This window comes from Dasypus novemcinctus, chromosome 23, assembly GCF_030445035.2.
Source record: "Dasypus novemcinctus isolate mDasNov1 chromosome 23, mDasNov1.1.hap2, whole genome shotgun sequence".
Taxonomy (NCBI): domain Eukaryota; kingdom Metazoa; phylum Chordata; class Mammalia; order Cingulata; family Dasypodidae; genus Dasypus; species Dasypus novemcinctus.
Genome location: NC_080695.1, coordinates 2,714,416 through 2,739,969, shown reverse-complemented (window position 1 = coordinate 2,739,969; position 25,554 = coordinate 2,714,416). Strand labels below are relative to the sequence as shown.

Genomic DNA, 25,554 nt, shown 5'->3' with positions numbered 1-25,554 from the left:
AGGACAAATGAGTTCATATGGCTATGAGTCTCTAAAAAAGAGTCTGGAGGTTGTCAGAAGGATTGCCCTTATGCACACCTGAGCAGAGTCTCAGAGACAGATAAAGTAGATACAACCCCAGGTATTGGTCCTTTTGAGGGATAAAGAGACCCACAAGTTCTATGGTCATGGCAGATGGGGTTCACTGCCATGTCAGTTGGTCCTTCTTTGGAGCTGGTGTTTCTGCGTGATTGAGCTGGACACAGATGGGATCTCTTTTCACAAGCCTTTCATGCTACTTTACTGGAATTGTAGTTGGTGCTGGGGCTTAAGATATATCTAGGGGATTTGAATCTCTGGACTGACAATATGATAGCCAGGCCCTGAGCCTCAGCAGACTTCAGCTCCTACACTCTGGTTTATTGGACTTACCCCACTCAGCTATCATGGAGTTGAAGAACGTCAATCACCACACCAGGGAGCCTAGAGTGCCTACAACTGAAAGCAGGAGGATTGCATCCAGTATCCATGTGGAATCTAAATGCCCTCTTGACATACATGTGGAATGGACACAATCAAGCCAAGGTTCACAGGAAGGAGGAATACAGTAAGGATTAGAGTGGACTTAATGATATCCTATTCATCAACTATTGTGGTTAATAATTGAGAAAATGTGGCACTGGTGTGGAAAAAGTGGCCATGATGGCTGCTGGGTGTGGGGAATGGGAGGAAGAGATGAGATGTGGAGGCGTTTTCGGGACTTGGAGTTCTCCTGGGTGGTGCTCCAGGGACAAATGCCAGACATTGTATGTCCTCCCATGGCCCACTGGATGGAACGTGGGAGAGTGTGGGCTATGGTGTGGACCACAGGACATGGGGTGCAGTGATGCCCAGAGATGTACTCACCAGATGCAATGGATGTGTCATGATGATGGGGGAGAGTATTACTGTGGGGGGAGTGGTGGGGTGGGGGCGGTGGGGGTGAATGGGGGCCTCATTTTTTTTAATGTAATATTTTTTTAAAAATGAATAAATTGAGTAGAATTTGAGGAAAAAAAATCGATATAGGTGGTAGATAAAGTTTGAGAGTCTCACCTACTGAGACCAGGTTACTGATATTCTCCAGCATCACTTCACTGAACAGTTTTCTTTGGGTTGTGTCTAACAGGTCCCACTCTTCCTGGGTGAAGTCTACAGCCACATCCTTGAAGGTCACTAACTCCTAAAAAAATCACAGAAATTTGTGTTCACACAGGGCTATCCGTACCAATGTCTTGAGTGGGATGTACAAAATAACAGCACTAAAGAAGCAGAAACTGTATATATGAAACTCAAAATGTGTTGGGGTTCTGGTAACATCATTATTAATGCTAAATTTCCATCTGCCTTTCAGATACACTCACAGGCACATGCACACTCTGAACCCACAATACCCCAGTAAAAGAAAATCACATGACATACAGTGTGATATACACCTGGAAATATCCCAATAAACTTTTAATTATGCCTCTTTCTGCTAATTATAAAGTTTTCCTTTGAGCATTAATAACTAAATCAATATTTTTCAACAATTTCAAGTAAATTTACAGATATTATAAGGAAAGCAATATCCATTATATATATGATTTTTAAAAATGGGTATGGTTAGGTTACTCCCCTATACAGATGAGCTAAATTTCCTCTCATTTACAAAATCATTTAAGAATATATTATACATTTTGGCAAATGCAAGTTAATGTATCAATTACTTTCTATCTAAATTCAATTCACAGGTCAATTGTTCATTAAAATGGCAGGGACCCTTAAAGAAATAACCAGAATTCTTCAAAACTGAATAGTTTTCAAATCAGTAAGTCCTGCTTCCCACAGTGCTATATACCTCAGGTATTCATTGTAATGTATAAACACAGATGGTTCAGTGTCATAAGCCTCGCACCCCTGAGTGAGTTGTACTGATAAATGGCCTTACACTAACCATTCCTGTGGGTAGGGGACCTCCCAATTTCAACTTTTCCTGGGGTGTACAAAGACTAGTTTCATTGTCTCACTTTTCTCTTCATCTCTACTGTCTGTGAAAGATTAAAACAATCCTGTTCATTCCCTCTGGCCTCTAATAATCTTTAAAAATTTTCACTGAAACATAAATTTTATTCTATTATACAGTTTCTGAAACCACAGCCACAATGATGGAAAAAATAATTCCTATACATGGCATTCATTTATAAAACTTGAACAAATTTGATTTAGAAAATTGAAGTTGGGAAATTTGAAAAAGAGTGGTAAAGAAAATTGTAGTTTTTAAAAATTTTTTCAAGGAAAGTGCATGTGGCTCAAATATTTGGATTCCTGCCTATCACATGGGAGACCCTGTGTCTGGATCCTGGTGTCCCCCTAGAGAAGATAAGCAAGACAGCAAGCTGTCATTATGGGCTGGCACAGTGTGCTGACACAACAAGATGATGTGATGAAGAGACAATGATGTGATGGCCTGCCATGGCAATCTGATGCAACAAGATGATGCACTGAAGAGACACAAATAGGAAACACGGTGATAGACACAACCAGCAGGAGAAGAGGTGGCGCCAGTCATTGGTTGCCTCCTTCCCACGTGGGAGGTGCTGGGTTCAATTCCTGGTTCCTTTTAAATAGAAGATGACCACACAATGAAAAGACACAGAGAGCAGACAGTGAGTGCAAACAATGAGGGGGAGTTAATAAATATATTTTTTAAATCTTTTTAAAAAGTATTTCAAAATGTACAAATATATTCCATCAAAACTTTAAGAAAATTAAAATTGGAGAAAACAAATACATTATTCCTAATTTCATTTAATTTGCAAAACTTCTCATGTGCTTCTGACAAATATATCTACCCCTACACCCCAGTACCTGTAATGTTGGATTGACTGAATGCACAGCTGAAAACTCAGCATCCCTTCTGACTGGAAACATCTTTTCTTACTCACCTCTGTCACCGCTATTCATCATATGGCCAGGCCAATCTCAGGCACTAACATGATCCATGAATTCATTATTTAGTCAATGAGGCCATGGGATGGATGAGAAAAAGAAAACTTCTGTAATCTTCTCAGAGAATACACAGCCTTAATGGTAGCTTTAATCAACTCTTGGAAGATTACCCATTGATCAATACCTAACTTAAGATAATTAATAAAGAGTCCTATGTAAACTTCAGCTAAGATTCTTGAATAACTCCTGCATACACTTGGAATAGTCACACCAATAGGAGAAATCTTCCCATCTGCTGGCAACAGAGGTGCAAAGAATAATTACCTACTCACATGTGATTGCATTGCCAAAACCTTAGCTGGCATCTGTCTTCCTCCGGATTTTCACTCACAACCAGATAAGCAGAAGGAGAGCAAAGCTGAGAATGGAGAAAAAAGTCTTAAGATTCAAGTCTTAGCCACAATTTTCTAAGCTGCCCCCCCCCACCCCCCATGAATACCAAAACTTTCACCTAGGAGCATCCCTGCTCAAACAAAATGGAACATAAGGTATGCTCAGAAGAAATAAGGAAAGACTCCTTTTCCAGGGTCAAGATGTTGGAGATCTTGTCTTCTCTGACTATTGAAGATATGATTATCTTCATATTATAGATAAGATGAAAATCCATGAATTGCATTTATTAATTAGCCCATGATGTTGAGACTTTTTAAAAATACAATACCAGTTTTACTCCTTTTTTGTTTGTAATGGCTTTTAAAAATACTTAGATCACACAAAATGTTACAATAAAAAATAAGAGGTTCCCAAATACTCCCACTCCCCACCACCCCCACTCCTCCAACATCAACAACCTCTTTCATCAGTGTGACATATTCATTGCATTTGATGAATACATTTTGGAACACTGCTACACAGCATGAATTATATTATATATTGTAGTTTACACTCTCTCCCAGTCCATTCAGTGGGTTATGGAAGGATATATAATGTCTTGCATCTGTCCTTGCAATATCATTCAGAACAATTCCAAGTCCTTAAAATGCCTCCTTATCACACCTCTTCTTCCCTCTCCCTGCCCTTAGCAACTCCCAGTAGCCACTGTCTCCACATCAATGATATACTTTCTTCCATTGCTAGAGTCACAATTCTATAATAGAATACCAGTAAGTGCACTCTAATCCATATTTTATTTCTCCATCCTGAGGACCCTGGGATGGAGATGTCCACTCCACCTCTAAATCAAGAGGGTGCTTAGATCCCACATGGCTGTTGGATTGGATTCTCCTGCTTGCAGTTGTAGACATTCTCAGTTCCCTGGTGTGCTGGTTGACCATCCTCACCTCCCTGTTAGGTGACCTGGGTAAGTCCAACAAACCTGAGAGCAATTACAAATCTGCAGAGGCCAAACTCAGCATGTAAATGCATTACCTTCTCCCCAGCATGGGATATGATTCCCAGGGATAAGCCTCCCTGGTGCCAAGGGATTATTACCAAACACCAGCTGGTGATGCAACTAGAAAAAGACCTTGATTAAAAGAGGGAAATGGTAAAGACAAGTGAGTTTATATAGCTAAGAGACTTTGAATTGAGTCAGAAGGTCATCAGAGGGATCACAGTTATGCACATCTCAGCAGGATCTCAGAGAAAGCCAAAGTAGATACAACCCCAAATAGTGGTGTTCCTGAGAGCTACACTCAGGTCCTATAGTCATGACAGATGGTGTTCAGTGCATTGCCAGTGGGCCCTACTTTGGAACTTGTGCTCCTGAATGTGATGGAGTTGGGCTCATATGTGACCTCTCTACACATGCCTCTTCTGTCAATTACTGAACCTGTGGTAGGTGCTGGGGTTGGTGTATGCTCAGGAGACTTGAATCTTTGGACTGTCAATGTGCCAGCTGGGCCCTGAGCCTCAGCAGAGGTGCAATACCTGCTCTCTGGTTCATTGGAGACTTTTAATTCATTGCTGATTCCAAAATATAGGTATCCCTTACCAAAATCACATCTGGAATTGGGTCTTCACCATAAGAGGAAGCAGACTGGAATCTCTCAGTTATAAATATTACTGGTTTTTTGCAATAGCATTGGTTCTCTCATATGCATTTCTGATTTCTGGATTCTTCCTTCCTGTTCTATCATGAACTGGACCTATTTGTCCTAAAACATCTTTATTCTTCCATATGTATAATGTAGCCCACTCAACACGGAGTTCTACATCCCACCCAAATATATTTGGAAATCAACTAAGAAACTTAAAAATATATATTATTAAAATAAAAGAAAAAAGAAGAGAAAAAAAGAATATATATTATTATGAGGTTGATCAGACCCAAGATTAACTTAATCATTTGTACCTCCATTCCAGGAAGAAAATGATTGAATTCAACATGTTTGAAGAATTATATATTTCTAAAAATTTAATCTTCTCAGTAACCCAACTGATAAAGGCTAATTTACTCATTTAACATGTCCCACATTAAGGTTCAGAGAGGTGAAGTAAAATGACAAATTTATATGGCCACTGAAAGACAAAGCTAGGTTTTGAATTTTGTCTTCCTGTATCCTAATTTCAAATATCTTAAGGGTTATATAACATACCTAGGTAATACATGGAATGTCACCTCTCATTTCAACATCAAGATCCTCACCCTGTTGTCGAAACTTCCTCTTCATAGAGTTACACCCATGAACAGCAAACCTGTTCAAGGAAATCTCCTTTTCATTAAACCTGTTATCAGATTCTCTGTGTCCTTAGCGAGGCTATAAGAAATTAATTTCAAGAGCAAGCTAGGTTAGTCAGGCCAGTAACTTATTAGGGAATGGCCAGAAAAGACATGGGAGAAAATAACAGATCATGGGGCCCAAGTAAAGAGGAAGAGGCTAAAGAGTGATAAAAAGGGTTGACAAGCTACAATTCCCCATTACAGATTACAAATCCCCAGGTTTACTTGTGTATTGATCCAGGGGAAGGGTTAAGAAGACCAGAACAGGGGGCAGAAGGCAAGAACAAGGGTCAAAAGGCAAGAGAGGGTCAACTGGCCTTTGCACTTGCTTTTAGAACCATTATTACACCCCTTTGCTAATGACAGGGGTAGTCCCAGCTGTTTGCTGTTTTGATTCACTCACTCACCAACCATTCCCCGAGGAGGGACCTATGATAAAACCCCTGGAGAGTATCCAGGGCTTCTCCTGGCTTCCAGAGGAAATCTCATTCAGGATGTGATTCTTGCAAGTTTCTCCACCAGCCATCTTGGGAGTACCAATTTCCACATGTTCAATGGCCGTGGTTTTTCTGCCAGGTTCCAGATGTCTATTGATTCCCTAACTTGCCTGCTTCAAACCTACTTCCCAAACATTACCTCCCAACTTATGTTAATATTTACTGTCAGATGTATCCCAAGCATGCATATCTCAGCATATGTTACACGAGAACTTTTTTTTTAATTTTTTAATTTTTTAAAGATATTTAGATCATATAAATGTTACATAAAAATTGTAGGAGGGAAGAAGATTTGGCTCAACTAATAGAGCGTCCGCCTACAACATGGGAAGTCCAGGGTTCAAACCCAGGGCCTCCTGACCCATGTGGTGAGCTGGCCCACATGCAGTGCTGATGCGCGCAAGGAGTGCCATGCCACGCAGGGGCGTCCGCTACTGAAGGGAGCCCCACACACAAGGAATGCACCCCGTAAGGAGAGCTACCCCATGTGAAAAAAAAGCACACCCTACCCAGAAGTGACACCACACACATGAAGAGATGACGCAGCAAGATGATGCAACAAAAAGAGACAGAGAGGGCAGGGCAAGATGGCGTCTGAGTGAGTGCACCTCATAATCTCTCCTGCAAAGAAGCGGTTGATTAGGATTTGAGTCCTGCTGGACCGGGCTGTTTCACGTGTTTGCAGGGCAGAAGGTGTCTGGACGTCGATTTCGTGGGATGGTGACAAAGGAGATTCTTGCAAGAGGTAGAATTTTGGGTCTCTTGCACGGAGGTCAGAAGCTGTGGGCAGGACCCTTCCCCCTGGGGCTGGCAGCCCAGCTGCAGCAATTCCTGAAGGCTTTGCTGTGCTGGGGAGTTCCCAAGCCCTGAATGGGCTGTTTCGGGAGATTGCAGGGCAGGAGGTGTCTGGAAGTCGATTTGGTGAGACAGTGACGGAGGAGATTCTTGCAAGAAGTGGAATTTTGGGTTTCTGACACAGAGGTCAGAGGTTCCGGGTGGAGCCTCTCCCCCTAGGGCTGGCGGCCAAGCCACAGTGATCCCTGGGATTTTTGTTATTCTGCGGAGCTCCCAAACCAAGTGGGCTGTCTTGGGGGTTTGCAGGGCAGGAAGTGTCTGGATGTAGATTTGGTGAGATAGTGATAGAAGAGATTCTTGCAAGAGGTGGAATTTTGGGTTTCAAACACAGAGGTCAGAAGTTGCAGGCGGAACCCCTCCCCCAAGGGCTGGTGGCCCATCCGCGGCGATCCCTGAAATCTCTCTTGTGCTGCGGCGTTCCCAGGCCCTCTGTTAACCGGATGCGTGGTTCCCAGGTCTGTGTCCCCTAAACCCTGGGGGCCCATGCTCCAGAGACTCACACACCTTGAGTCTGCAATATCACAGACTTCCCATCCCTGAATCCACCGTGCTCTGAGGTCCATCTGAGGTCCTTGATAACTCTAGCCCTCAGCGTTTGTGTTGTTTTTTTTCTCTCTCTCTCTCCTTAAACTTGGAGGAGTGTACCAGCTGACTTGAGGAGAGTCTGAGAAGAAAGGACAGGTGAATCTGCTGAGAAAGCTCAATTTACCTAAACGTCCTGGGATAGGAAACTTGGTCTGGGAGAAGGTGGAGTCAGATCATCAATTAGACCTCTCCTAGAACACCTAAGGGGGAGGGACTGTAGGAGGTGATATCTAAACTTCCAGTAGCATATTTGGGGTTTCTGGTGAGGTGTAGGTGATCTCACGCTGGAAATAAAGAGTCATAGTCTTCTGTGTTGAGTTGGTCCAACAAGGACCTACTTGAATCTCCTACCGGATCTCTCAAGAAGCTTTCCTGCTGCCCTAGGAGAGAGAGAAGGGAGGAAAGGAGAAAGGGGGAAGGTCAGATCCCTAAGTGTATTGTTTTACCGCAAAGAGGATTCCTAGCTTAAAAGTTGGTATTTTTTTTTTTGTCTTCGTTACTAATATTGCATTGTCGCCTGGTCTTTTTGCCCATTTTATCCCCGAAGTTCCTTTTTCATTTATTTAGGTTTTTTTTCTCTTTTTATTTTTCTTGCTTGTTTCTCCCCGTTTTCTTTATCCCCCCTTTTTCCCTTCTTTTTTTTCTTTTCTATTTTTCACCTTATTTTATTTTATTTTCTTTATATAATAGGTGCTGCAGGGAGCGCTTCACATTTCCTGTGTTTCCTCATCATCGATTTCCTCTTTTCTGTGTAAATTTACTTTGGCCACCTACACTATCCCCTTTCCCCAACATCTTTCTATCCTCCATCATCTACTGTTTCTCTTACATTCCACCTTCCTTTCTTTGGCCCCCAAATTGTCTGACTTTTTATTTCTAATACCTTTGTTCTGTTTTCTGTCTTTTATCCACTCTTGATATTATTCTCCTTCTTTTCTCTTTCCCTCTCTCATGAAAACACTGGCCTTTTAATTCATACTATATTCCTCCCCATATTCAGATGACTGTCTCATTATAGTACTCTACTTACTGCTAAAAACGTACACAATTTACATGAGTCTAAGATTCATTCTCCCAGATCTCACATTGTTGATCTGTTAACATTTATTACCAATACTACTTTATACATTTTCTTCTCTTACTGATTTTGCTTTCCCTGGCCCTAATTTTGCTTTCCCTGGCCCTAATATTTTCCCTCAATGTGAACTTAGCCAGCAACAAGAAAACAGAGTAAAAAGAACAAATTGACAAAGATGAACAACTAATTAATCCCCAAGACTACACAAAGAAGCTAAGGAACTAATTAAACCCGTCAAGATAAAATGATGACCAGACAGCAACAAAAACCTACAAACCACACCAATAATCAGGAAAGCATGGTTGAATCCAATAAACAAACTAAAAACCAGGAAGGGGAGCAGAACATCAGACAAGTAATTAAAGATCTCAAAACATAGAGACCAACTTAATGAAGTAAAGGAAGAGATTAACAATATGAAGAAAACACTTCGAGAGGAAATTGCAGACATACAGTTCAAGAAACCAAAAATACAGTCTCAGGAAATAGCACCAGATGAGAAGAGGAAGAGGAGAGAATTAGCAACGTGGAAGACAGCATATCTGAAATCAAACAGTAGAACTGATTGATAAAAAGATAGAAAAAATCCAGCTAGGACTTAGGGACCTGAATGACAAAGCAAAACACACAGACATACATACATATTATAGGCATCCCAGAATGAGAAGAGAAGGGAAAGGGGACAGAAGGGGTGTTGGAGGAAATAATGGCTGAAAACTTCCCAAATCTACTGAGAGAAATGGATGTACAGGTCCAGGAAGCACAACGCACCCCAAACACCATAAATGCCAACAGGCCCACCCCAAGACCTATACTTATCAAATTATCCAATGCTCAAGACAAAGAGAAGATTCTAAAAGCAGCAAGAGAAAAGAAAACTATCACAAGGGAGGCTCCATACTATTAAGTGCGGATTTATCATCTGAAACCATGGCGGCAAGAAGGCACTGGTATGATATAGTGAATGTACTAAAACAAAAAATTTTCCACCCAAGAACACTCTACCCAGCTAAACTAGAATTCAAAAATGATAGAGAGTTCAAAATATTCACAGATAAACAGAAATTGAAAGAGTATGCCAAAAGAACCCTGCCCTTCAAGAAATATTAAAGGGAGTTCTGCAGGAAGAAAGGAAAAAACAGGAGAGGCAGAGCTGGAGGAGAGTGTAAGAGCAACTAAAAAGACAAAAAGAGAGGGGAAAAAAACAAAGTATGACAAACACAAATCCAAACAAAATATGGCTAACATAAATAATTCCTTGAAAGTAATAACACTGAATGTCAATGGATGAAATTCACCTGTCAAAAGATTCAGACTGGGACATTGGATAAGGAAATATGACCCATCAATATGCTGTCTACAAGAAACACATCTTAGACCAAGGGATTCATGGAGGTTGAAAGTGAATGGCTGGAAAACAATCTTACAAGCAAACAATAACTAAAAAAAGGCAGGAGCAGCTATATTAATATCACACAAAATAGACTTTATGTGCGAAACAATTGTGAGAGACAAAGAAGGATACTACATATTAGTGAAAGGGACAATCTGTCAAGAAGAAGGAACAATCATAAATATTTATGCTACTAACAAGGGTGCCTCCAATTACATAAGGCAAACACTGGAAAACCTGAATGAAAGAATAGATGCCTCTACAATTATAGTGGGAGACTTTAATACACCACTATCAACTTTGGACAGAACATCTCAAAAGAGAATCAGTAAAGAAAAAAAACTTTGAACACTATATTAGAGGAGCTGGATCTAATAGACATGTACAGATGATTATACCTGAATACAGCAGGATTTACATTTTTCTCAAGTGGACAGGGATCATTCTCCAAGATAGACCATATGCTAGGCCGCAAAGAAAGGCTCAATGAATTCAGAGAGATCAAAATCATACAAAATAATATCGCTGAACACAGTGCAGTGAAGCTGGAAATCTGCAAGGGCCAGAAGTCCAGATTTCACACCAAGATATGGAAATTAAACGGCACACTCTTAGAAAAACAGGGGGTCAAAGAGGAAATCTCAAAAGAAATTAACAACTAACTTGAAACTAATGAAAATGATAACACAACATACCAAAACATATGATATGCAGCAAAAGCAGTACTGGGAGGGAAATTTATTGCCATAAATACATACATTTAAAAAGAAAAAGAGCAAAAATTGAAGAACTGCATATTTGGAGGAATTAGTAAAAAAAACAACAAAGTAACCCCACAGGGAGAAGAAAGAAAGAAATAACAAAGATAAGAGCAGAACTAAATGAAATAGAAAATAAGAAAACACTTGAAAAGATAAAACCAAGAGCAGGTTCTTTGAGAAGATCAATAAAATTGACAAACCCTTAGTGAGACTAACAAAGAAAAAAGGAGAGATGATGCAAATACACAAAATAAGAAATGAAAAGGAGATAATCACCATTGACCCCACAGAAATAAAGACTATCATAAAAGGATACTTTGAAAAACTATATTCCAACAAAAATGACAATTCAGAGGAAATGGACAAATTCCTAGAAACACATAAGCACCCTATATTGATGAAAGAAGAAATTGATGATCTAAACAAACAAATCACAAGTAAAGAGATCGAATCAGTCATGAAAAACCTCCAAACTAAAAAGAGCCCAGGGCCAGACGGCTTCACAGGTGAATTCTACAATATATTCCAGAAATAACCAATACCAATCCTGCTGAAACTCCTTCAAAAAATCAAAATAGAAGGAACATTACCTAACTCATTCTATGACACCAACATTACCCTAGTAACAAAGCCAAAAAAAAAAACACACAAGAAAGAAAAATTACACCCAATTTGCCTAATGAACCTAGACGCAAAAATTCTCAACAAAATACTTGCTAACTGTATTCAACAACACATTAAACAAATTATTCACCATGACGAAGTGGGATTCATTTCGGGTATGCAAGGATGGTTCAACATAAGAAAATCAATCAATGTAATACACGATATAAATAGATTGAAGGAAAAAATCACAGTATTATATCTATAGATGCAGAAAAAGCATTTGGCAAAATAGAGCACACTTTCTTGATAAAAACACTCCAAAAGATCAGAATACAAGGAAATTTTCTGAACATGATAAAGAGTATATATAAAAAACCCACAGCCAACATCATTTACAATGGTGAAATCCTAAAAACCTTCCCTCTAAGATCAGGAACAGGACAAGGATACCCACTCTCACCTCCTCTATTTAACATTGTCTTAGAAGAACTTGCTCAAGCACGGATGCAAGAACCAGATACAAAAGGAATTCAAATTTGAAAGGAAGAAGTCAAAATTTCATTATTTGCAGATGACATGATCCTATACATAGAAAATCCTGAGAGATCTACAACAAAGCTTCTAGAACTCATAAATGAGTTTAGTAAAGTCACAGGTTATAAGATCAATGTGCAAAAATCATAAGAATATCTGTACACCAATAATGAGCAAGCTCAGGAGGAAATCAAGAAACAAATACGATTTACTATAGTGTATAAAAAAATCAAATACCTAAGAATGAATTTAACTAAAGATGTAAAAAACTTATACACACAGAACTACACAACACTGTCCAAGGAAATCAAAGACCTAAATAAATGGAAGGATATTCCCTGTTCATGGATAGGAAGACTAAATATTATTAAGGATGTCTAGCCTACCAAAACTGATCTACACAGTCAATGCAATCCCAATAAAAATCAACACAGCATTCTTTAAGGAACTAGAAAAACTAGCTACGAAATTTATTTGGAAAGGAAACAGCCCCCGAATAGCCAAAGACATATTGAAAAAGAAAAACGAAATTGGAGAAATCACACTACGTGACTTCAAAACATACTACAAAGTTACAGTAGTGAAAACAGCATGATATTGGCAAAAGGAGAGACACATAGAACAATGGAATTGAATTGAAAGTTCTGATATAGATCCTCATATATATATAGTCATATAATATTCCATAAAGCCACCAAACCCTCTCAACTGGGCGAAAAAGGCCTATTCAACAAATGGTGCCTGGAGAACTGGATATCCATATGTAAAAGAATGAAAGAGGATTACCATCTCACACCTTATACAAAAATCAACTCAAGATGGATCAAAGTCCTAAATATAAGAACCAAGACCACATAGACTTTGGAAAGCAGTGCAGGGAAGCATCTACAGAACCTTGTAATAGGAAATGGCTTCATGAACTTCACACCAAAAGCACAAGCAGCAAAAAAACAAATAGATAAATTGGACTTCCTCAAAATTAAAGCCTTCTGCACCTCCAAGGAATTTGTCAAGAAAGTGAAAAGAAAGCCTACCTACACAATGGGAGAAAATATTTGGTAACCATATATCTTACAGGAGACTTATAACCTGCATATATAAAGAACTCCTATATCTTGAAAATAAAAAGACAAACAACTCATTTAAAAAATGGAAAAAAGATTTAAACAGACACTTCTCCAAAGAAGAAATACAAATGACTAAAAAGCACATGAAAAAATGCTCCAAATCTCTAGCTGTCAGGGAAATGCAAAACAAAACTACAATGAGATACCATCTTACTCCCATAAGATTGGCAGCTATGAAAAAAAACAGAAAACTACAAATGCTGGAGAGATGTGGAGGAATGGAAACACTCATCCACTGCTGGTGGGAATGCAGAAGGATCCCGTCATTCTGGAGGATAGTTTAGCGGTTTCTCAAAAAACTAGCCATAGATTTGCCAAATGACCCAGCAATTCCACTGCTGGGTATATACCCAGTAGCACTGAAAACAAGGACACAAAGTGATATATGCACATCAATATTCATAGCAGCATTGTTCACTACTGCCAAAAGTTGGAATCAACCCAAATGCCCATCAACAGATGAATGGATAAATAAAATGTATATACATACAATGGAATACTACTCAGCTTTAAGAACAAATACACTACAAACACACGTGATAACATGGATGAATCTTGAGAATCTTATGTTGAGTGAAGCAACCCAGGCATTGAAGGACAAATACTACATGACCTCAATGATACAAAATAAGTAAACCAAGCTGCCTCAGAGAGCTAGAGACTGGATGATAGGCTTAAAGGAAATTGGGGGGTAGGGGAAGGATGTAAGCGACACCTACATGGATGAAATCTATGATAAGATGGAGGTAAGTATTTGAACAAGGGATAAAATGGGGGCATAGGGTTACCTTTGGGTGGGGCTTTGCGGGCTTGCGGGGGGCTAGGAATGGGAAGATGGGTAATATTGCCCAAGAAATTGGGGGGAATGTGGGGCAACATACAAACATAGGAGAATGTCAGGTACTTGGTTGAGAGTATATTGCTGAGAAAACTTTTTCAAAAATATAATAAGGAAGGTTACCTTAGTTTAAGATGCTTAAAGGGGATAATCTGATGCAAGACAGGCCTCTAGGGAATATGTGAATGCTCATTTTGCCATAGTGGGTTATATCATTGGATAGAGACCCATATAATGAGAGTGAAGGTATACCCACATCCTGGGGAGGACTGATGCTCTCAAATAGAGGGAACTGTATCTCTCAAGAGAAATGGTGGCTCCCAGGGCATTAGGGCAGTTGACACTGTTGCAAGCCCTTGACACTGTTGCAAGTATCTCTGAACATGGCCCTTCAAGCAATGAAGATTGTCACTGTGGGCCCTAAGGGGAGGGGGAAAGAGGTACTGAATAGACGGAACCAATGTAACTCTGCGGGCAATAGAAGTGTTCCACAAGAGTACACAAGGATGGATATAAGACACGTTAAATTATACCAAAAATATATAGGGGCTGATAGGCTAAAATGTAAATCATAATGTAAAACATAAGATAATTAAAAATTTAGAAAACTGTATAATCTAAAATATAAACCACAATGTCAACCCAAATGCTACCTTGTTTGAAACCTATTGTCTCAATATCTGTAAATCAGTTTCAGTAAATATAGTATGAATATGTAAAAAGATTATTGCTGTGGAAGGGAAAAGGGTTTTAAATTGGATATGTGGGAGTACTGTATATTGTATATATTAATTACTGTGATCTAAAACTTTTGAGACGATAAGCTTAATAATAAAAAAAGAAAGAAAAAGATAGGACATAGACACTGAGGTAAAGATGGAAGAAGTTGCCTTGACAATTTGCATACAGCGCAACATTTATTACAGTGATGGAAGGCAAAACATCAAAAACAAAGCTTTTGCATATTTAAATTGTTTGATACCACAATTTATTTTTACCTTAACTTTTCCAAATTAATATGTATTTTATATCTAACCTTTAAACTCATCACTGTATTCCATTTTACTATTAATGGAACCTGGCAATATATTGGGCTTCATTTTTGAAGAAGTTTTGGATCACAGAGTGGTTCAACAATGGCAGGGGAGGAATACTGGTGTGGGATGTTATTGACAGGGGACACATGATTGGCAGGGAGTTCTCCAGATCATATATCCATGGTACACAAAAATGTTTGGATATTTTCATAGTGGATACAATTAAAAACAACAACTGAGGGAGTGCTGAGTTCCTAGCCAGGGGAGCTCTCTCAAAGTCCCTAAAGGAACAGCAACAATCCCCCAAGTACGATGGCAAAGACCAAAAAAGAAGGAAGGTCCAGCAATGAGCCCTTGATACTAATGACTATGCTTGTGAGCCTGTGCACCTGAAATAAGAATAAGGCCTAGAGCTACAGGGTGCCTAATAGTTACCTCCTGAGAGCCTCCATGTTGCTTAAATGTGGCCAGTCTCAAAGCCAACTCAGCATGTTAATGTGTTGCCTTCCCCCTAGCATGGGACATGACTCCCAGGGATAAGCCTCCCTGGCACCGAGGGATTACTACCAAGTACCAGCTGATGATGTAACTAGAAAATAACCTTGAATAAAAGGGTCAATTTGAAGCAGAATATTTCAGTCTACATATAATACCAGGAGTTAAAAATGCTTTTTGACCTGAATCAAAGGGGGAAATGGAAAGGACAAATGAGTTTGTATGGCGATGAGTCTCCAAAAAGAGCCGGGAGATTATCAGAGGTGTTGTCCTTATGCACACCTCAGCAGAGACCCAGAGACAGATAAAGGAGATACAACCCCAGGTATTGGTTCTTCTGAGGGCTACAGAGACCCACACGTTCTATGGTCATGGCAAGTGGAGTTCAGTGCCATGTCAGTTGGCCCTACTTTGGAGTTTGTGTTTCTGTGTGATGCAGCTGGTCTAAGATGTGATCTTTGTTCATAAGCCTCTCCTGTTACTTTTACCAGAACTGTAGTTGGTGCTGGGGTTTAATGTATACCCAGTGGACCTGAATCTCTGGACTGACCATGTGATAGCCAGGCCCTGAGCCTCAACAGACTTCAGCTCCTACACTCTGGCTTATTGGACTTATCCCACTCAGCTAACATGGAGGTGAAAAAGGTCAACCACCACACCAGGGAGCCAAGAGCACCTACAACTGAAAACAGGAGAATTGCTTCCAGCATCCATGTGGAATCTAAGCCCCCTCTTGATATAGATGTGGAGTGAACACAACCATTCCAAGGTCCACAGGATGGAGGAATAGAGTATGGATTAGAGTAGACTTACGGATATTCTATTCATGAACTATTGTGATTAGTAATCAAAGAAAATGTGGCATTGGTGTGGAGAAAGTGGCCATGGTGGCTGCTGGGGGTAGGGAGTGGGAGGAAGAGATGAGATGTGGGGGCATTTTTGGGACTTGGAGTTGTCCTGCACAGTGCTGCAGGGACAGTTACTGGACACTGTATGTCCTCCCATGGCCCACTGGGTGGACTGTGGTAGAGTGTGGGTTATGATGTGGACCACTGACCAGTAGGTACAGCAGTGCTCAGAGATGTATTCACCAAATGCAATGAATGTCTCATGATGATGGAGGAGGTTCTTGTTATGGGTGGAGTGGGGTGAGGGGGGGTGGGGGGTATATGGTGAACTCATATTTTTTTAATGTAATATTAAAAAAATAAGGACAAAAAAATATCTAAAAAAAAAAAAAAGACACAGATTCCCGGTACCACTGACAATACAAGAGGACACAGAACACAGAGCGAATGGACACAGAGGGCAGACAACTGGGCTGGGGGAAGGGGAGAGAAATAAAATAAAAAATAAATCTTTAAAAAAAAAATGTAGGAGATTCCCTTACGCTCCACTTCCTACCCCTCCCACAATTTTCCACATTAACAGCATCCTTCATTAGTGTGGTACATTTGTTGCAATTGATGAGCACACATTGGAGCATTGCCACTAAATGTGGATTATAGTTTACGTTATAGTTTAAATTCTTTCCCACACATTTTTGTAAGTTATCACAAGATACAAAATGGCCTGCATCCATGACTGCAACATCATTTAGAACAATTCTGATGTCCAAAAATGCCACAATATTGCACTTATTGTTTTAAAGATATTTCGGTTACATAAACATTACATTAAAAATATAGGTGATTGCCAAATGTCCTAAACCCCACACATCCCATATTTTCCCACATCAACAAAATCCTTCATTAATGTGGTACATTCATTGCAACTGAGGAACACATTTTGTGGCATTGCCAATAAGCATGGATTAAAGTTTACAATGTAGTTTATTTACACTCTCTCTCACACAATTCTGTAGGTTATGGCAAAATATATAATAGCTTGTTCTGTCATTACAATGTCATTCAGGACAATTCCCAAGTCCCAAAAATGCCCCCAGATTACACCTGTTTTCCCTCTCATCCCTCAGAACCTCCAGTGGCCACTGCCTCCACATCAATGATGTAATTTCTTCCAATGCTAGGATCACAATAGGTCTAAAGTAGAATACCAGTAAATCTACTTTAGTCCATCGTTCATTCCCCAATCCTGAGGATTCTGGGATGGTGATGTCCACTCCACTTCAAATTAAGAGAGGGCTGTGATCCATTAGGGCTGATGAATGGAAATCTCTTGCTTGCAGTTGTAGACTTTCTCGGTGCTTTGGTAGGGAAATTGTCCATTCTCACCTCCTTCTTAGTTGTCCTGGGTGTGACCAATGAACTGGAGAGTAAGTGTTGCAATTCCATTGAGATTCGGGGCCCAGTTGGCACAAGTACAGCCCAAAGATTTAAGTCTCTTGGATGTACATCTACCAACTCAAATACTAATTATAGGTTCAAATACAAGGACAGAAGAGCCAGGTTTAGGGAAAACACAATTGAGTCCAACTCTATCACTTTGGGGAGCATAAATTCCAAAGTAGGGCACACTGGCAAGGCACCAAACTCCTGACTTATCTGACATGACCATAGTGTCTGGATGTCTTCATCGACCTCAGGAGCCCTGCTATTTGGGAAAGTAACTACTTTGGCAGTTAATGAGATCCTGCTGAGACATGCATAATCATAACCTCTGGAATGACCTCCCAACTCACTTAGAAGTCTCTTGGCCATATAAACTCATTTGTCTTTTACATTTTCCCCTTTTTGGGCAAGGTCTTTTTTCAAGAACATTTCTGATGTCACTATATTTACCCGATGTGTCAACGGATAACTTACTATTTTTCATATCTGCCCACATAGGAGGTGACTTTAATTTCCTGTCATATTTATTATGGCATGTGACACAGCATATTAATAAGCTCTTGCTCTATGACTAATAAGGAATCACAACCCCCAGTGCTTTCAAATATATCTGGGAAAAAGACTATATCTTGACAATTAAGTCATTCTTCCATCTTTCATAATCACTTCAAGTCCCATAGTTTGAATACCACATATTCTCACATATCATATTACTTTTACCAGATGACATTACCTCATAACTAGGTGAATGATGTCATTTTAAAAAATCACCTCAATGTAGCACCACAATGTCTACAGTTATTCCTGCATTCATATCCATGAGTTACTCCTTCTCTCTCATTGAAGAGCCTTGGCACCTGTTTAAGTTGAATATCTCCAACTGAATTACAGGCTTTTCTGTTTCTTTTTGAAGTCATTACCAGCAACTGCTCTCTCTTATCACACTCAATCACCTCATCATTTAACCTTATTGTTTCTCTTCTTTTATGAACCCAAATGCCCCTTGTGCCTATTTCATCTCTTGTGCCTGATCTCCCTTTCCTTCTTTCATAATCAATCTACATGAGCACTTCTATGCGTTACACACACACCTTAAAGGATGAGTTAGTAACATGAGAGGCTTCCCCTTAGTAAATCATGCCACCATCTCCAATAAGCTCCCCAAGAATAAATCCAGTGTGTGTGCTTCAGTCTATAACTTACAAGTAAAGGACTGGACCTTTTGGGAACATTCTTTTTCCTAGACTTTTCTGACATCTCAGTCCCAAGTGTATTCCTTCTTCTTGTGTTCTGCATGGCCACACTCAAACAGTATTGTTAGAACATCTCAAGGCTGAACTGTATGTAGCCCCCTTTCTCTCCCACTTCTGAACACTATCATGACAATCACACATCTATTCAATTGCTTCAATTTACTCCACTGTTGGCTCAAAACTGAAGAGTGTACATCTCTATTTTCATAGGTAAAGGCAAAAAATCCAACATAACTCAAGACAATACTACCACCATGAGCCCAGAAACCTAAAATAAATTCTCTTTTTCTGGAGCTAACTCTCTGATTAACCTAGATGTCAATCAAGATGAATATAATCAAGATATGCCACTTTAACAAAGTATTCCCTTCAAATTAAGTAATTTTAATTTAGGACTCCTCCAGGCATCCAAGGATTGAATAAGAATTCATTTCTTAGAAACACTCAAACACATTCATATTAGCTATTATTTCAGCACTGAACACTCTAACCACCCTTCATTTCCGTGGAAATCCCCTCAAAAAACTTCCCACATCATACTCATGTTCTTTTAGTCTTTGTTTTGTCATTTCCTCAGAGATCTCTTCACTGAACCCCAAGCAAAAGTATCCTTTGCCCTTCCTATAGCCTATATCAAAATTCCACTATTCCTTCAGGTCACTCCTATCATTTTTCATTGTACAATTATTCATTTGTTTGTTCATATTTTGCTCTCTCCCCTGGTCCAAATGCATAAAATCCTTCCTTGAGGGGCAATATATCAAACAAGTTTCCCTTGGAAATGAGCAAATAATTATAAATCCAGAAATATTATATATCCACAATAACTTTACCTGACCTCAGATAGCCTTTATCCAACTGCCTGCAGTCAAATTAAATCAACACATTCTGATTAAAAGTAAATCATTTACAAAATAAGTGAGGACTCTCCCACCTGGTTAAAATTCTCCCCCTTATTCATGAGAATCCAAATGGACTAAGAATGCAAGGAACCCAAGTCTTAATGAGGTTGCTTTCATCACAAGTGTAGTTCAGACCTTCTTTCTCTCTAGAAAAACCACCGTTTTGATTGCAAACTCTCTTTTAATGTAGTTGTAACAGCATCAATCCTATAATTCAAAAGACACAATTAGATTAACATAGATGTTAGTTAAGATAAATCTACTCAAGGCATACCTTGTGTCATTCTTCCTTCTAAAACTCTCAAAACGAGCCTTGCTTCTTTTTCAAAGATATGTCACACTTTCATGAATTTTGGTTATCCTGGGCAAGTACTCTAAAGCACGTATATCAAAAAGTTTCTTACTAATCTGTATATGTAAGAGGAATGGAAATCTACCAGTATTTTCTGAGTCACCCATGTGACTATATAAGTAGAAATATTTGTGCTGAAAAAACGAAAATTTTTATTGTTCCAGAGTATATATACTTTACTATTAACCACATACTGACTGAATAAGGCAGCCATCCACAATTTTCTTCCACCAAAAAGGATGAACTCTGTACTCTTACCCAACCCTGCTTTCCATCAGAAGGAAATTCAGTGAACAGGTATAACAGGGGTTCTTAACCATTTCTGTTCCAAGGACGCCTTTGCCAGTCAGGTGAACACCATGGACCCCTACTCAGAATGTAGCAGCACATAATTTTATGACACTCAACATCAGCATGTCTTTAAATTAAAATTTTCAATTCAAACTCACAGGCCCCATGAAAACTTTCCCCTGAAATCTCCACAGACCCTGGTTTACAGCCCCTGATCTAGAGTGATTTCAGCATCCTCTGGAAGCAAAGAAGGTTCCTCACATCTGGTATGCCAGTTGAAAATTGTGGACAAGTAAATTACTCCTTCCTGCCATTTTATTCCCATCTACTGTTGCTATCATTAAGATAAAGGCTTACACAAAAAGGACTGAGCGTGAATATTTTTAAAATGCACTTGCATATTTTCATGCAAAAACAGCCACTAGTAAAACAGGTATAATTATAAACTTAAATTAACACTGTCTAATTAAATGAAGAACCTAGCCTTTACATGCCAAAATTTTACCTTAAGCCCTCTGTTTATTCATAGCATTTATTTTAGGAAATTCAAATTCTCCCCATACCAAATTTTTCCTGGCAGACCTATCTCTGGGAATAAATTAAGAACATTGTCACACAATGACATGATCCAATTTGCAAATCCTTAATGCATTATGCCAAAGATTACCTTCAACAAGTAAAGGATATTTTTCCTGTCCCACATGACACTCTATCAATCATAATCTGATACCAGAATAATGGATGTACTGAAAATGACACATACAAATACAGCCCTAGATCCTGATTACAAAGAACCCTGCCAAGTATTCCTAACTTCTGGTAATGCAAATTAATTACAGGGTGTTGAGCCAGGGGTCCACTTTACTCAAATAAATGTTCTATCAGACCCCTGGACTCATTATGGAGAGTTAAAAACCCAACTAGCCAGGAAGGGAAGTAGACAATGTCACAAAGTAGACTACTTATCCCCAAGGTGACAGATCAAATCCTAGCATAAAGAAGTCCTCACATAGACTCTACTGTATTAAGACTCATAATGCATAAAACCTTTATATTTCATTATGCTTTGCCCTTGCACTGGCTTGGAAAGACATTGTCATTTGTCTGTTTTTACAAGGACCTTTCAAAGGAATGTAACCTTATAGACTGTTTGAATTGTCACCATAAACCCTAATATATGCACATTGCAAGGAACCCCACAGTTCTAACCATAACAAATTTCTTTTTTATCCCAAATGCTTCAGTCTCTTCAGATCAAACTGCACCATTTGTTTCATACCAAATATGAATACTAGGCCCAAGTCTTCTTTACTCTACTTTAAAATTTCTTGGACCTGGAACCTTGCAACCAAGAATTAAGAATTAGCTTAAATTTACAATTACTGAATCATTATACAGATGTTTTTTGCCCTTATTTTTTTACTATATTATAGAATAGTCTGAAGCTCATATCTGAAATTACTGAAACTGGCTAGGTCAAACTCACCTTTCTTTATGGTTATTTCCAATGAGGCACACCCTTGTGTATACATACTATTGTGATGGTTGTTCCAGTCTGATCTTACTTTTGTTTATGGTTATTTGAAAACCGGCTTGTGTATATTTATTATTGCGATTATGACCACTTCACCCTCCCATTTGAAACCATAAAAACCCTAAACTCTTCAACATCAAGGAGACAGATTTTTGGGCCCTCACTAGACCAATGATCTCTTTGCTTGCCTAGCAAATAAACTTTCTAACTTGGAAACCCATTGTCTCAGGAACTGGTCTTTAAAGTGTATTGGACGGAAACAGACTTGGCCCAGTGGTTAGGGCGTCCGCCTACCACATGGGAGGTCCGCGGTTCAAACCCCGGGCCTCCTTGACCCGTGTGGAGCTGGCCTATGTGCAGTGCTGATGAGCACAAGGAGTGCCGTGCCACGCAGGGGTGTCCCCCGCATAGGGGAGCCCCACACGCAAGGAGTGCGCCCCGTAAGGAGAGCCACCCAGTGCGAAAAAAAGTGCAGCCTGCCCAGGAATGGCGCCGCATACATGGAAAGCTGACACAACAAGATGATGCAAAAAAAAGAAACACAGATTCCTGGTGCCACTGATAAGCGTAGAAGCAGTCACAGAAGAACACATAGCAAATGGACACAGAGAGTAGACAACGGGGGGGGGGAAGGGAGAGAAATAAATTTTTAAAAAATAAATCTTAAAAAAAAAAACAAAAAAAGAAAAAATAAAGTGTGTTGGAAGGAAAGAACCTGTTTTTGCTCAGAGAAAATCACATGCAATAGATACAACTGATGGAGAGAATTACAAAGATATCATAGAGGAGTTTGGAAAACTTACCATAATAGTCCACATACCTCCACAAACTACAAGTTACATTAACAATGCATGTGCACTTTCAGGTTTAGGTTACTGGATCTGCAAAACAGTCACAATACAAATAAATTTTAGTAAGCTTTTCATTTATAGTCTCAATAACACAGACCCTTCAATACTAAGGACAAATGATATTTTTCCTACTAATAAATCTATAAACAATATCACATTGACTGTATTTACATTCTGCCAGGCAAAAATTTTTCTAAGATTTATTTTATCTATTTATTTCTCCCCACCCCATTGTCTTGCACTGACTGTCTGCTTTCTGTGTGTTCTTCTATGTCTGCTTATCTTCTCTTTAGGTGGCACTAGGAATTGATCCTGGGACCTTCCGGAGTGGAGAGATGTGCTCAAACTCTTCTGCAAACTCAGCTCCCTGGTCTGCTGCATCTCTTATTGTCTCTCCTCTGGGCCTCTTTCTATTGTATTACCTTGCTGTGCCAGCTCTCTGCATGGGCCAGTTCTCAGCACTCCATTCAGGCCAGCTCACCATTATGGCCAGCTTGCCTTTCAACAGGCAGCCCTGGGAATCAAACCCTGGACCTCCTTTATGACAGATGGGAACCCAACCACTTCAGCCACATCCATTTCCCCAGGCAGTATTTTTGTTTTGGAAATGTTATCAGATACTTGACTGGGTTGTAAATTACCTTTACAGTTGATAAAATGCCTGGGCAATGTGCATTTGGTCACCTCACAGTCCTTTAGGAATTTATAATAAATCTGCAACTTCTCACCGGACTACTCCCCTCAAGCTACAGTCTCAGGGGAAAGAGAATTCACCCAAGGAGGTAATGGTTCTGCGTTTGGTTCTTTAGGCAGATTGCTGCTACCTTAGCTAAGGGCTAACACAAATGAGAACAGGATTAGAATCACAATAGGAGAAATTACTGAATCTACTGCTAAAGTTATAGATGCACAACAAGTCATTATATTTCTTAACTTGTTACTTATTAGCTGAACAAGGAGGCAATTTTTTTATTGCCAACACCACCTGTTGTATTTGGGTAGAACTTCTGTGGAAGTTATGGTAAAGTGAAGGAAATAATTAAATGCACTACATGACTTAAACAGGTAAGGCCTTTCTTTTGATCACTTTGATTTCATTTGGGTCAAAACATGGGAACTGGGCTTAGGCATATACTATTAGGTGGGCATTTGGACTTTTCATCACTCATAGTATTCATTATAATCTCCCTGGTGGACTGTTTTTCCCAAAGATTTTGAATGTGTGTCACCAACCAACTGTGACCCACAAATGATTTCTTTACATCTGGGATGACCTAAAAATTATGAGCATGTTAAAACTGACGTCATGACCATCTATGAGCCCAACATGAAAACAACTAGCAAATATTACCCCAAGGCCTTAGGCAGTAAATGAAAACGGGTTCAACACTCAAATTTTTATCACAAATGTCAATGGCTGAGAGCCAGATCAAACTGGGGTAAGTTAAATAAATTAAGTAAACCCAGATGGAGACCTTTATGCTAAGCCCTACATCAGCAAACTGAAGCGTAACTTAATTCCTATCTCTTATAAGTGCTCCTTTCCCCAGCACAAAAAAAAAACATAACAGCCTGCCATAACTTGCCAGTTTCTCCTCTCTTCCTTCTTCAGGAATCTTGATCTGTTCTCTTTGTTTCTGTGTAGAATTTTGTCCCCTGCTCCTATGATTTGTTTAAAGTCTCTTCCTCACTCAGTCCAATTTCCTTACACTTTTCATTTCTGGAACTCTCCAGTCCAGCAGGTGTTCAGTTTAATCCTCCCTCTCCATTTTCCTCTGTGAGGCTTTTCTGCCTAAAGTTCCTTCCCTGCTAGGTTTTCCTGCCTCGGAGAGTCAGACAGCGTCATTGCAGAAAGGCGGGACCCTCGGAAAGGTCCAGTCTGCATTTAGGAATTCAACGGGCAGAAACTGGATGTGGTGACTGCGCCGCTCAGCCACAGCCAATCTGCTGAGGTTTTATTCCCCAACCCCCCCGAATGGGGGCCCTTTTGCTTCCAGCACCCCGCAGCAAATTGTTTTCAGCACTGGGTCTCTGTGCCTGGATATGCACGGGGTCCCAACTCACTGCTGTTAGTTCCCCGAAAACCTCTTTCCCGGGAGAGAGGGGTCCAGGCCGCTTGCTGCAGAGCCCAGAAGCTTTGCAGGGCCCCCCCTGAGAGGGAAGCGAAGAGCACCAGTGGGTCCCCGGTAGAAGTTTCCTACCTGATATTTTTCACTTTCTTCAATTCGGCGTCTGCGCACCCGTCTCCAGTCTCTACCATCCTCCAGAGCATCCGCAGAGGTGTTTTCAGGGAATGGGTTCCGGCGCTGGTTGATGACGTCACCCCGCCGCCGCTGATTTTTTTTTTTTTCCCCAGAGGTACTAGAGAATGAATTCAGGACCTCCTACGAGGGACGCAAGAACTCACCCACTGAGCTACATCCACCCTCCAATGAGATTGATTTATTTCATTTTTTATTTTGTTTTTAGAAGGTACCAGGGATTGAATCCAGGGCCTCATACATGGGAAGCGGGAAATCAACCACTTGAGCTACATCTACTCCCTCATTGATTTTTTCTAACTTTATCTCAACTTCAAAAAACGAAATAATATACAAAAGGTG

The 25,554-nt window shown here is 39.8% G+C and overlaps 1 protein-coding gene across 5 annotated transcripts in view; it reads right to left on the bottom strand.

The window, feature by feature from the left end:
• LOC101419421 (zinc finger protein 709-like) overlaps nt 1–25,286 on the bottom strand; it is a 41,050-nt gene extending 15,764 nt beyond the window's left edge. The window contains exons 1-5 of one of the 5 annotated variants that reach the window (XM_058285637.2): nt 25,153–25,286; nt 22,904–22,981; nt 19,956–20,130; nt 3,282–3,367; nt 1,075–1,201 (exon numbers count right to left, since the gene is read on the bottom strand). In XM_058285637.2, coding sequence (XP_058141620.1) covers nt 1,075–1,201; nt 3,282–3,314 — 160 coding nt within the window. In that variant the 5' untranslated portion in view covers nt 3,315–3,367; nt 19,956–20,130; nt 22,904–22,981; nt 25,153–25,286. Of the gene's footprint in view, nt 1–1,074; nt 1,202–3,281; nt 3,368–14,849; nt 17,746–19,955; nt 20,131–22,903; nt 22,982–25,152 lie in introns of those variants that run through there. The other 4 variants (XM_058285638.2, XM_058285640.2, XM_058285639.2 and 1 more) reach the window with 4 other exon arrangements.
• Nucleotides 25,287–25,554: the final 268 nt, after the last annotated feature.